The sequence below is a fragment of the Somniosus microcephalus genome, chromosome 8 (genome assembly GCF_052327205.1).
Source record: "Somniosus microcephalus isolate GS21.2 chromosome 8, FLI_Smic_1.0, whole genome shotgun sequence".
Classification (NCBI taxonomy): Eukaryota; Metazoa; Chordata; class Chondrichthyes; order Squaliformes; family Somniosidae; genus Somniosus; species Somniosus microcephalus.
Window position 1 is genome coordinate 166,806,678 of NC_140994.1, and position 14,612 is coordinate 166,821,289.

General features: G+C 42.2%; 1 protein-coding gene across 2 annotated transcripts in view; it reads right to left on the bottom strand.

Moving 5' to 3' along the window:
- Nucleotides 1–14,612, bottom strand: part of sh3pxd2b (SH3 and PX domains 2B) — a 381,839-nt gene that overhangs the window by 67,819 nt on the left and 299,408 nt on the right. For both annotated transcript variants that reach the window (XM_085995331.1, XM_085995333.1), the window contains exon 6: nt 3,695–3,720. In XM_085995331.1, coding sequence (XP_085851457.1) covers nt 3,695–3,720 — 26 coding nt within the window. The remainder of the gene's footprint in view (nt 1–3,694; nt 3,721–14,612) is intronic.

Sequence of the window (14,612 nt, forward strand, 5' to 3'; positions counted from 1 at the left end):
TGTTCGAAGGGAATAGGAATTTTAGCTCCTGTCAACGACCTACATGTGCTCCAAACACATCAGGATGGAGTTTCGAATGACCAGTCTGAAGAACCAAATGTGGGAACATGCATCAAGTGTAATGGTTTGCACTACCTGTATCAAGAATACTATTTTTTTTGCTATCAGATCAACTTTTAGCTATCTTTGAACGATTTGTGTCAGTGGAGCTGTGGCTTTATTTGAAGATTTTCTGTTGCTTTGCTTCATAGTTTTAGTGCTTTCCTATGGCTTGTCTCTTCTGCTGACAGGACTGGCATGGTTGGTCACCTCATTTCTAAAACATGGAGAAAATGATATATTTTTCAAAATACATCACAATCTTCTGAGATGACAAACCAAATGATTCCTGTTTTCCATATGTTGCAGATGAATTTCTTTATGAGGAAAAGTATCTTGTCAATGAATCTTTCCTAAGAACTGTTTAATAGGGGTAATATTCACCTTCACTGCCTGGACGACAATCTGGTGGAGTGGATCACCCACCTGTTGTAGGCCTACTTGATTTCCATCTCATTGATCTAAATAAGATGATACTTAGGCAGGTTCTACAATGGGAGGGTGATCTGCTCCTCCAGATTACTCCCAATGTCTTTAAGAAAATAAACATATTTCCCTCATTGTATAGTATCCACCCTGACCCCTCCGATTTGGTTGGTCTATTTTGTGGTCTCCACATGGATGAATCCCTCTCCTGCTTCAATCTCTCTTAGTCATGTTCAACCATAACATGTTGTCATTCAGTATGATACACAAATGGAGATGCAGGGCTGTTAATAACTTTCCCATCAGATGTTTTAACATTTGTTCCCATTTGGGCTGCTACCACACCCACATCTTACTTTAGTGGATTACACGGTTTCAAGTGTTTGCTATGTGGTATCTTTGGAACTTCTACAGGAAGTCTTGCCAGAACTTTGCTAATACTTATTCTTAAATCAAATAGACAGCTGAACCAGAAAATTCAGGAGCCTCAGTCAAAAAGTGGTTTCAGAGGGTATATTTACACTGCAATGATAGCATCAATGAGAAGGGGTTTTGCATTATCCCGGTGCTTAACTTACAGTGCAAATCCAAAGTGGGGACCTGACCAGGAGGGGGAAGTGTCACTCTGCTTCATTCTAGTCAGGTCAGGCCCTAACTCAGGATTTACACTACAAAACTGCAAAATTGCTTTGCATCAACACCACAAATGCACACAGAGACTAACTCAACAATCTAAAATGAATCAACTGAAACTCAGACGCTGCATAATGAGAACTCAAAGTACATATTTCTAAAACCCACTTATATCTTCCAGCTCTATATTTTGCATGATTCATTTACCTTTTGACTGTGCACATATAACTGATTAGATCATTCACACAGAGTCCTATTTGTGGTGCTAAGGATGGATAAGGGCTACCCATCTTGGATCTAGATGTTTTGGTAATTTGTTAGGTAACCCATACCTTCCAGAAATTCTATTACTGCGCTTTGTCACAGGTCACCTTTAATTTGCATAAATGACTGTCACATAAGTGATAAGAGCAAGGCACATCCCAAAGTTAGATTTGCACTTATTAAAATGATCATTCCCCATAACATTGTTTGAGAAAACACAACCTACAATTAGCTTATGAACTGGCTATGACAAGTCACCATTACTAATCTCTTCCTAAGGTCTGTTCCCTGGCCGAGAATCCTTCTTGTTGGCTCATGCTTAGTTCTTAATTTGATCTATGTTGTTATCCAGCTATTTAACCTTTCCTTTTCCTTGAGAAGTTCAAGTACAGTCTGTCCAGAATATCTGGAACAGGATCATATAACCTGTGGAATAGTCATTAGGTTATTGACTCTTCCCTGGCTGAACTGTCATTTATAGTTTTGCCCCACTTTGGTCTATAATTACTTGCTTTCATTGTTTTTAAGTTTTGTTGATTTTTGTTCAGCTGAATAGTAAGAGTTTGACTCCCATACATAAAATCTAGTCAAAATCTCCACTTGCCCATATCTTTGTACAGCTTCTAGCAAGGTTTTTTTTTTTACATGGCAAGTTGCCACGGATCCTGTTACCACTTGTACCAGGTAGGTTTTCCCATGAGCAATTCTTTGGACTACATAAGAACATAAGAAATAGGAGCAGGAGTAGGCCAATCGGCCCCTCGAGCCTGCTCCACCATTCAATAAGATCATGGCTGATCTGATCCTAACCTCAAATCTTCTATCACTCTGCATCCACCCGAACCCATGTGATCTCCTGGGAGAGGCGAAAAACCAGATAAAGACCCAATGGCCAATTTGGGAGAAAAAAATCTGGGAAATTCCTCTCCGACCCATCTAGGCGATCGAAATTCTTCCAGTAGATCACTCTGTCCCTATATTTTCTACAGTACTTACCTTCTGTAAAGGCGATCTCCACCCCAGCCAGGAACAGGAATAAAACCATCTCCTGAAATCTAACACAGAATTAGAACACAGTAGGAGCAGAACCAGGCTACACGGCCCCTGGGCCCACTCCACTACCCACAGGGACATGACCATTCCGAACCTAGACTCATGTCCAATTTCCTGCCCGCTCCCCATAACCCTTAATTCCCTTTACTTCTAGGAAACTATCTATTTCTGTTTTAAATTTATTTAATGATGTAGCTTCCACAGCTTTCTGGGGCAGCAAATTCCACAAACCTACCACCCTCTGAGTGAAGAAGTTTCTCCTCATCTCAGTTTTGAAAGAGCAGCCCCTTATTCTAAGATTATGCCCCCTAGTTCTAGTTTCACCCTTCATTGGGAACATCCTCACCGCATCCACCCGATCAAGCCCCTTCACAATCTTATATGTTTCAATAAGATCGCCTCTCATTCTTCTGAACTCCAATGAGTAGAGTCCCAATCTACTCAACCTCTCCTCATATGACCACCCCCTCATCCCCGGGATTAACCGAGTGAACCTTCTTTGTACTGACTCGAGAGCAAGTATGTCTTTTCTTAAGTATGGACACCAAAACTGTATGCAGTATTCCAGGTGCGGTCTCACCAATACCTTGTACAACTGCAGCAATACCTCCCTGTTTTTATATTCCATCCCCCTAGCAATAAAAGTCAACATTCCACTGGCCTTCTTGATCACTTGCTGCACCTGCATACTAACTTTTTGAGTTTCGTGCATCAGGACCCCCAGATCCCTTTGTACTACAGTACTTTCCAGTTTCTTGCCATTAAGATAATAACTTGCTCTATGATTTTTCCTGCCAAAGTGCATAACCTCACACTTTCCAGTATTGTATTCCATCTGCCAAATCTCTGCCCACTTACTTAGCCTGTCTATGTCCCTTTGCAGGTTTTTGATGTCCTCCTCACTCACTACTTTCCGTCCCATCTTTGTATCATCAGACTGGTCTTTAGAATTTCTCACCATCCTGTCATATTTATGCTACACGAAGAATATTATCTATGGATGTTAAAAAAATCCTCTTCATATACTGGTGTAATTTATGGGAAAGTTGGTAAAAAAGCACACTTTACCAATTCGCAAAATTTCACGGTAAACTGCAATTTACAGAATATACTTTAAAATGTAATTTACGCCTTCTAAGATCCCTTCTAGCCAGATAAATTAAAATAGTTTTAGTTACAGACAACTAGCTTATGTACAATTCAATTAAATGCTCCTTACCAGATTTCTTCTTTCCAATTGGTTCCCTGTAAGAAGAAAAATTAAATTATTAATAAGTGAATGAAGTGTGTTTACAGTTAAAGCAGAGTTAGGGTTTAAAAGACAGACTTCAACCTCTAGTGTCTTTTTAAAAAAAAGACATGTTGTGTAAGTTAAAGGCACAATATGCTTAATATCGCATTATTCATGGTACAATCACTAATATTATTAATCTACTGCCAACAATTTCAATCTTTTTATAAAATTAATAATGATCTAGTTACCATAAAAGTGCAGTTGAAAGAACTCCTGCTACTTTGCCAAGGCTGCACTATGGACAGGCCGAAGGAACTGTGGTTGCCTGCCAACCTGCAATGTGACTATTTAATGGGCAGCAAGTGGTACATGGATAGATTAGACAGGGTTATTCTGACAAGTATTGATCTGGCGGCATCACAAAGGGAGGCTGAGCTGGGAGAGCACCATTCTAACAGTTCCCAAAATTGATTGAAAATTAATGGAAAAGGAATGGTGAGGAGATACTTCCTGCACAAAGAATTGTCCTATATATTTTAAAAGATATACTTACCAGTTGGATGATATACTCATTTAAAAAAAAATCATTTTCAGGCTCAATCCTCTCCCCACCACCCACACCCCCGCATCTCACGCACACACCAGGCTTATCCAGTGCTGCCTGATTCTACAAAAAAAACTATTGGCAAGGAGGGGATAGAGAAAAATTGGTTTAAAAATACTGTCGACAGTCTTTTTGGCAGACACAATGTATTATATTTTCCATTGTTTTAAGTACATCATTAGCCAGCATTCTTGATTTTTTTTCACTTTTAATAGTACGGCTCATATACTGTAAAACCAAATTACCATCGAAGTTCTGTCCAAAGTTAAGCTCAGTCTGTCCAAAACAAGCCCCTTAATATATATCAAGATACACTGCAATCTGTCAGAGCCAGACAGGAAACAAAGACAAATTCAAACCAGTTTTAATAAACTCAGGAAAGGTTAATGTGGAGAAGTTCTATGTGCTCATTTTAACTTTATTGGAGGGTTTATAGGTTTAGAATATTTTAACTCAAAATTTACTACATTTGTGGCACCAATGCAGAACTTTTATTAAAACTGCATTTTCACTTTATTCTGGGCTTTTTATTTGTTTTTTAAATACTTATCCTGTTCCAGTTCTATCAGCGTTGTGTTGTCTGATCTAGCAAAGGGAGTTTTTACTCAGTCTAAATTAGATCATAGAATCAATGTAAACAAAATAATGACATGGAGTAAGTCACTGGTAAGTGCATTTGACTGGCACACTAATCCCTGCAGAGGTACAAATGCTGCTGACTGGGGAACATTTAATGTCACAAGCTGCAACTTCACTGTCAAGAAAAAGGAAAATAGAAAATGTTGAACATATACAATAAATAAATATTTCAGTATCTGAAAATAGTAAAGATGGGTTGAAGCTCCAAGTGTGAAGATTCTTTATCAGAACTGACGAAGTGTCTTTACCCAAAACGCTAATGTACCTTTTCTCTTTTCAGATAGTGATGCACTTGTTGTGTATTTTTAGCATTTTATGTCTTTATTTCAGATTTCCAGCTTGCAATTTTTCTTTCCAAAGGTGATCACATCAAAAGACCTGGCCCATACTGCATGAGGCAACATTCAAAATGTTTGCTGTACTTTGTACAAACCATTTCATGGTACTATGAAGTTTTCACTAGCAAAATACAGAACAGTGAGCAAATGACTAGCAGTCATGACCACAGATTGATTGTTAAAACACTGACTGATCTTTACCAAAATCAGCTTGATTAAATGTAATCTAATAAAGATTGATTACTGGTGAATCTAGCACTGCTCACGGTGAGTCAGTATAAACTGATTATTAAAGTAAAGACAAATTTAGAACAGAAAGCCACAAATAATATTTTATGTCAAAACAGACCACAAAGTATGAGATTGGGATGTTGAAGTAAGGCACAGTACTTATAGGGTTAAAAAATTGTTTTGGGTGAATGCTGAAAGAATAATTGCATATAGAGTCCTTGCCATGTGAGATGGTTTCCTCTGTAATGTGCTTCAGGGTGGGTTCTTTGGGTCTGTTGAGCTCGTGTTGAGTTGAATACACCTTCTCAGCTTGTGTTGTGTTGGTTTCTGTTGGCATTATAGTTTCAGTTTGTATTGTGTTGCACTGGGATGAAAACCATCAGTATTAGATGGCAAAATATTTACTTATTTTAACAGTAGGCATTTATTTATTATGCTGGCATGATTGATTTACTTACTAAGGAAGTGGGAGCCATTTATTTAATGGGGGGCCAGGACAGGGTAAACCAGCGGGGTTTGAGACCACAGGCCAATTAGGATCACAGGCTTTGTTCAACAATCAGAAGTCAGATTTGGGGCATGTACCAGGGGAACGGATGCCCTGTTCAACCACTGGAAGTCAGGGTTGCTGTGTGCGGCAGCATAATCAGGGACTGGAGGCCAGAGATCAAGCCAGGCATTTGAGCATTGGAAGCTTCTTTCAGGGTGGGACAGATTTAGCAGGGAACAAGGCCCAATATGGCAGTTGTGGCAGGGGAATAGGAGAAAATTCAGCTTCCAGCACAGCAACAAATTTTAAAGAGGAAATTTAAATTTAAAACAATTCATAATGTATTCACAGGGCCACATGATGCTCACTGTGTATAGAAGGAACTGTAGCAGGAGATCAGCAGGTTGCACAGCAACACCTGGTGATGTGGCTGAGAGTTGTTACAGATAAGTTAGAAGATTAATATTACAATTCCTACTGGACTGCTACTTACTTGTGCTACAATTTTTTTTTATAAATCTGTGTAAGCATTATATATGGACATTCTAACACTGGAATTCCGATAGGAAATATTAATGCTCGAGTTTTCCATTGGAGTGTAAGACCTACGTAAGATTTTAAGATTATATATTAAAAAGTTACATCTGTGCATACTCTGTCTACAAAACCTTACTTCCCATTGTCACATTATTGTGTCAATTTTTTTTCATTACAAATTACTATGTCCACATTTATAATGGAAACTGCCTATGTAAACCTGTCACACTGTAATTGCATCCTCCCAACAGTGGTGCCACTGTAGTGCCTCAGTTTTGTGGCTCCTACCTCCTCGGTCTATACTGCAGAGAAACTTCTGTGCTCCAACCAATGCTTCCCAAACTGTTTTAAGTTTTGCTATTTAACTATATAGAATCGTATAGCACAGAAGGCGGCCATTCGGCCCGTTGTGCCTGTGCCGGCTCTTTGAAACAGCTGTCCAATTTACTTCCACATAACCCTGCAAATTAGTTCTCTTCAAATATATGTCCAATTGTCCTTTGAAAGTTCCTGTGGAATCTGATACCACCACCATTTCAGATAGTGCATTCCAGATCATAACAACCCTCTGTGTGAAAAAAATTTCTCCTCATTTCACCTCTTGTTCTTTTGCTAATTATTTTTAAGCTATGACCACTGGTTACCGACCCACTTGCCAGAGGAAATAGTTTCTCCCTACTTGCTTTATCAAAACCCCTCATAATTTTGAATACCTCTATTAGGTCTCTCCTTAACCTTCTCTGCTGTAAGGAGAACAATCCTAGCTTCTCCAATCTCTCCACATAACTGAAGTCCCTGATCTCTGGTATTATCCTAGTAAACCTCCCTTGTACCCTCTCCAAGGCCTTGACATCCTTCCTAAAGTGTGGAGCCCAGAATTGTACACAATACTACAGTTGAGGCCTAACCACAGATTTGTAAAGGTTTATCACAGAATCACAGAAACCTCACCGTACAGATAGAGGCCATTTCAGCCCATCGAGCCTGCACCGACACATATCCCACCCGATCCCCGTAACCCCTACACCAACACATATCCCACCCTATCCCCGTAACCCCACGTATTTAATCCCCCTAACACTAAGGGTCAATTTTTATCATAGCCAATCAACCTAACCCCGCACATCTTTGGACATGACGTCCTTGTTTTTGTATTCAATGTCCCTATATAAAATGTAAAATTCAAGTATTACATAAAAGTGAGGGCAGAATGTAAGACTTTAAACAAGGTGTGAATTACATCTCTGCTCCCTACCCATGCTTTACCTGAAGACTACAGTTGCTCTCGACTCCCCATGTACAATATCATAGGAGACTTTGTGCTATCCGGCACCGACAGGACCGAGCTGTTGCCGTTCCCTCAAAACTGCCGGACACTCCAGCTCTAATGTTGAAAGATACGGAAGCTTTTGAGCTCCGTATCTGTCAACAAACCCTGTTGCTTAGCAACAGCTTCTAAACAGTCCAAGCGTCTCTGTAGCTTAGCAACAGCTTCAGCAGACCATGCAGAGCTTGACTGTTGAGGAAAAAAGCAATGAGAAGAAAAAAAAACTAACGAAAACGGCTCCTGATTTTTGCCGGTGGCTTGAGCATTCCGGACAGTTAGCCTCCGGATAACACAAAGTTTCCTGTACATAGAATTCTGCCCTCCTTTACTTTGTATACTTACAATTACACTTTATACCAGAATAATCACATTTTAACTCATATCCATATTATTTATTGTTATAGTTATTTTTAGCTGGCCAAAGCAATTTTTCCTACAATGACTTCAGTGTAACCTCACATCCCACTTTCCCACCCATGACACAGAGTTGATCAGGAATACAAATACACACAATCATTAACAACAGTTAAAACAAAACACTGAGGAAAGCAACAACGGAGAAAGAGGAAATGTATGATGTTTTACCGACTAAAACCTGAAAGGAAATTGTACGGCCACTCCATTTAGGGGCAAGTCTACTAACAGTAAGTTTTATCCATGTACATTTGTTCTTTAAAACCTTTTCAAAAGATGTTACTGGCTGGAGTACGGCACAATGTATGGCACTTTGCTTCTCTTAGTGTATTGGTTCGGGTGGCCTATGATCAGGGTCACTGGTTAAGTCAAACAGTGACTGAATAAGTCAAATTTCATTTTTTTTAAATCTAGGATTTAAGGACTTTAACGGTCATTTCTATTGCAGTGTTCTGAGATTTTCCAGGAATTTACCAGTGTTTTGAAGGTCCATTCCATAATTCTAATCATTTTTCCATGAAAAACAGAAAACAGTGCCCTTGTCTATAATGTAACTGACAAGCTCAGTATTAATTTATATGGTACTGCATTCCTGATAACAGACTGTTCACTTAATATACAATAGTCCCTTTGTCTTTGCTGTGCTGCATGCGTAGGTGACCTTGCACCCTTTTGTCCTTTAACTAGTCACACTAATCACACATTAGCATCTAACAATTAGGTAACAAAAGCCTCATAATGTATTAGCGACATATTCATAGGAAAGTAAGAACAAGCAATCTTACTGCAAATAAATGGGTTTAGGTAGCTGTTAAGAATTCAGGTCCACTGTAGGTATCTCCTTGAATTAAGTGGCATCAGTTGCTCTCTTAAGTGGTCTGAATGTCTTACTTTTATGTGGGTTGAAAAATATTGCCCTATAGCTACTGTATCCCTGGGCTGTGCTATACAATACAGTCTTGGTGTTTCCTGGTCGAGTGACCGAGCGTCTCTTCACAGGTGCTGATTATGCAGGCCTTGAGTGCAGACCAGGTGCTGTGGGCACGCTGTGTCTCTGCATCACTGGGAGTCGTCAGGTTGTTTGTGAGGCGCAGGCTGAATAGGGCTTTCTTAGTGGGGTCTTTGAGTGCTCCAGCGTTAATTTTCCTGTGGCATTGTTTCTGTTGCCGCTGCTGTTTTGGGGCTACATTGATCTGGAAACAGCAAGAGAACTCGAGAGCAAGAAAGCAGCTCTACAGAAGCCTGAAGGCCGAGGTCCAACAAAAAACTTGCAACCTAAAGAGCAGATGGTGGGTGGAGAAAGCGCAGGAGATCCAGCAGCTAGCCGACAACCACGACGTGCATGGATTCTTTAGCGCAGTCAAGACCATCTACGGCCCAAGCACCCAAGGCCCTACCCCACTGCGGGCCAAGAACAGAGAGGTACTCATCAAGGACAGAGAGGCAGTCAGTGCCCGCTGGAAGGAGCACTTCGAAGATCTCCTTAACCGCGACTCTGTCTTCGAAGCGAGTGTCCTCAACTCCATCCCACAGCATGCTACCCGCCACCATCTCAGCACAACCCCAGCCCGGCATGAGATTGAAAAGGCTATCCGACAACTGAAGAACAACAAGGCCTCAGGTGCAGATGGAATCCCCACCGAGGCACTAAAGCACGGTGGAGAAGCACTACTGGCGTGAATTCATGAAATAATTTATCTTATCTGGAAGGAAGAGAACATGCCAGGGGATCTGAGATGCCGTAATTGTGTCCATCTTCAAGAAAGGTGACAAGTCCGATTGCGGTAATTACAGAAGAGTTTCCCTGCTGTCTGCTCCTCAATTGCCTTCTCCCAGTGGCCGAAGAGCTCCTCCCAGAGTCGCAATGCAGATTCCGCCCACTAAGGGGCACAATTGACATGATCTTCACCACACGTCAATTACAAGAGAAATGCAGGGAACAGCACCAACCACTGTACATGGCCTTCTTTGATCTCACAAAGGCCTTCGACACTGTCAATCGTGAGGGATTATGGAGTGTCCTCCTCAAATTCGGCTGCCCTCAAAAGTTTGTCACCATCCTCCACCTGCTTCACGGCGACATGCAAGCCGTGATCCTGACCAATGGTTCCACCACAGATCCAATTCACGTACGAACTGGTGTCAAGCAAGACTGTGTCATCGCACCAATGCTCTTCTCGATCTTCCTTGCTGCAATGCTCCATCTCACCCTCAGTAGGCTCCCCACTGGAGTCGAGCTAATTTACAGAAGATACGGGAAACTGTTCAACCTCCATCGCCTCCAGTCCAGATCCAAGGTCGTCCCATCCTCTGTCATCGAATTACAGTATGCAGATGATGCTTATGTCTGCGCTCACTCGGAGGTCGAACTCCAAACTATCGTCAACACCTTCACCGAAGCGTACGCGAGCATAGGCCTTACACTAAACATCCGTAAGACAAAGGTCCTCTACCAACCTGCCCCCGCCACACAGTACTGCCCCCCCGATTATCAAAATCCATGACAAGGCCTTGGACAACATGGACCACTTTCCATACCTCGGGAGCCTACTGTCAAGAAGGGCAGACGTCGACGATGAAGTCCAACACCGCCTTCAGTGTGCCAGTGCAGCCTTCGGTCGCCTGAGGAAGAGAGTGTTTGAAGACCAGGACCTCAAACCCGGCACTAAGCTCATGGTCTACAGAGCAGCAGTGATACCCGCCCTGCTGTATGCCTCAGAGACATGGACCATGTACAGCAGGCACCTCAAAGCACTGGAGAGGTACCACCAACGCTGCCTCCGCAAGATCCTGCAAATCCATTGGCAGGATAGGCGCACCAACGTCAGTGTTCTTCCTCAGACCAACATCCCCAGCATCGAAGCTTTGACCACGCTCAATCAGCTCCAATGTATAGGTCATATTGTCCGCATGTCCGATACGAGACTCCCAAAACAAGCGCTCTATTCGGAGCTCCGGCACGGCAAGAGAGCCCCAGGTGGGCAGAGGAAACGCTTCAAGGACACTCTCAAAGCCTCGTTGAAAAAGTGCAACATCCCCACCGACACCTGGGAATTCCTGGCCCAAGACTGCACAAAGTGGAGGAGAAGCATCCGGGAAGGCGCCAAACACCTCGAGTCTCTTCGCCGAGTGAGCCAAGTGCAGGCAGCGCAAGGAGCGCACGTCAACCCAAGCACCCCACCCACCCGCCCCTTCAACCACCGTCTGCCCCACCTGTGACAGAGACTGTAGGTCCCGCATTGGACTCATCAGTTACCTGCAAATTCATTTTTAATGTGGAAGCAAGTCATCCTCGGTTCCGAGGGACTGCCTAAGAAGAAAAATAATGAACACACTATGCTACCCCACTTCAGCAGGTTATCTTGCTTAACTCATTTTCTAACTCCTCTCTCCAGCAGCCTGTTTTTATTGCAATTTGTTTTACTGCCTAACTGCCCTCACAGCACCCTGTTTCCAAAAAGACAGAGTTCCTGTGGTGGTACAAGTAATTCTGTTTCATTTTTTGGTTGCTCAATGGGTATGAGGCGTTAATCGATTTCTGAAACAAGCTAACTGAGACAGGCTAATGAATTGCTTACTCTTGGCAGTTTATTTGGAAATAACATCAAATCTATTCAGAATCTTAAATAACTATTGTCTCAGACTCCCTTTTCTTTCACATGCAGGAATATATTAGGATTTACAATATAACATTTGAAGTAATCTAGCATATGAAAAGGAATCTGGTAGTAGTCAGGGACAGTATAGTCAGGGGGATAGATATGTTCTCTGCAGCCATGAATGGGAGTTTCAAAGGTTGTGTTGCCTGCCTGGTGCCAGGGTTAAGGATATTTCCTCACTGCTGGAGAAGAACTTGGAGTGGGAGGGGAAGGACCCAGTTGTCGTGGTAAACGCAGGAACAGACGGCATAGGTAGAACTAGGAATGAGGTTCTGCTGAAGGAGTTTGAGCAGCTAGGGTCGAAATTAAAACACAGAACCTCACAGGCAATAATCTCTGGATTGTTACCTGAGCCACGCGCAAATTGGCATAGGGACAAACAGTTACAGGTTAAATGCGTGGTGAAAGAGTAGTGTGGGAGGAAATTAGAGGTGCATGTAACATGGGTAATACAGTAATCTTCATATAGACTGGGCAAACCAAATTTGCAGTAATAATGTGGAGGACAAGCTCATGGAATGTATTCGAGATAGTTTTCTCAATCAGTATGTCGAGGAACCAACTAGGGAACAGGCCATTTTAGATCTAGTATTGTGCAATGAGAAAGGGTTAATTAACAACCTTGTAGTAAAGGAGCCTCTAGGGAAGAGTGATCATAATATGATAGAATTTTATATTGAGTTTGAGAGTGATTTAGTTAAGTACAAAACTAAGGTCTTAAATCTGAGGGGCAAGTTAGCTAAGGTAAATTGGGAAACTAGATTAAAAGATATGGGTAGATAAGCAATGGCAAACATTTAAAGAAATAATTCATAATTCGCAACAAATATACATTCCCTTAAGGAATAAAAAAACCCATGGGAAAAGTGGTCCAACCATGGCTAACAAGAGAACCTAAGAACATAAGAACGGCAGTAGGCCATCCAGCCCTTTGAAACGGCTTCGTCATTCAACAAGATCTTGGCTGATCTTCATCCTCAATTCCACCTTTCCACACTATCCCCATATCCCTTGATTCCCTTAATATCCAAAAATCTATCGATCTCTGTCTTGAATATACTCAACGACTGAGCATCCACAGCATTCTGGGATAGAGAATTCCAAAGATTCACAACCCTTTGTGTGAAGGAATTTCTCCTTATCTCAGTCCAAATGGCCGACCTGTTATTCTGAGACTGTGACCCCCAGTCCTAGACTCCCCAGCCAGGGGGAACATCCTCCCAGCATCTACCCTGTCAAGTCTCTTAAGAATGTTATACGTTTCAAACATACGAACAATGATGGGCAGGTAAAGACCCACTGGTCCATCGAGCCTGTCCCACACAATTGCAATGCCTTGTGTATCACAATATATACACTCCACCCCACCCGAAACCATGTGATCTCCTGGGAGAGGCAAAAAGAGATTAAAAACCCAGGCCAATTTGGGGAAAAAAATCTGGGATATTCCTCTCTGACCCATCTAAGTGATCGAAACTAGTCCAGGAGATCACTCTGGCCCTGAATTCCCTGCAGCACCTACCGTCTTTAATAGGTGACCTCCACCCCAGCCAGAAACAGGTCCAGCTCTTCTTTGAAGGAATTCAGCGAATCAGCATCCACCACAGGAGACGGCAACCTGTTCCAGAGGTCCACTATTCTCTGGGAAAAGAACCAGCTCCTGACATCTAACTAGATCTGGCCTTATACAACTTAATTGGTGACCCCTGGTCCTCCCTAACCTATTTAATTGAAACAAACTGTCAACTGGAACACAATCATTATCTTATTATCTTCATTATCTTATAAACCTCAATCGGATCACCTCTAAGTCTACGCTTCTCTAAAGTGTAGAGTCGCAACTCTTTTAGCCTATCTTGATAACCAAGATGCTTTAGACTGGGAATTAGTCTCGTGGCCCTCCTCTGCACCCCTTTCCAAAGCCTCAATATCACCCACCACGTAAGGAGACCAAAACTGGGCACAGTATTCCAAGTGCGGTCTGACCAACGTCTTGTACAAGGACAAAATAGTATGCCTCGTCTTATACTCAATTGTCCTATGGATACACCCCAACACCCTATTTGCTCTAGCTATTGCTTCATGGCATTGCTCATGTACCTTTAAGGATGTACGCACTATAATGCCCAAATCTCTTTCTATCTCCACCTTCTTTAATGCTTTTCCCTGAAGGTGTATGAATGTTGAGCATTTGCCCTGCCCACATCATAACACTGCACTTATCTAAGATATAGATAATTTCCAGTCATGAGCCCAATCTCCTAAAACATTATGATCTGCCTGAAGCAGACGAGCGTCATCTACAGTCCTAATACTCGCACAGATCTTGGTATCATCTGCAAATTTGCAGTTCATGCCCCCAACACCTATATCCAGGTCATTAATAAGAATAGTAAAAAGTAATGAGATCGCCTCTCTTTCTTCTAAACTCTAGGGAATATAGGCCTAGTCTACTCAATCTCTCCTCATAGGACAATCCCCCAGCTGTGCCTGACAGGAGTCATGAGCCATGTCCAGAGGAGATATCCCTTGTTGCCAAGTAGCCAGCCTGTAAGTTGATGGCCTGGTTGAAATAAAGGCAGCACAAAGGACTGGCACAAGATGACTGAATCATGATTGCTGCCAGGATACCGGGCACAGATCTGCATGATGCACTGCCTGTGA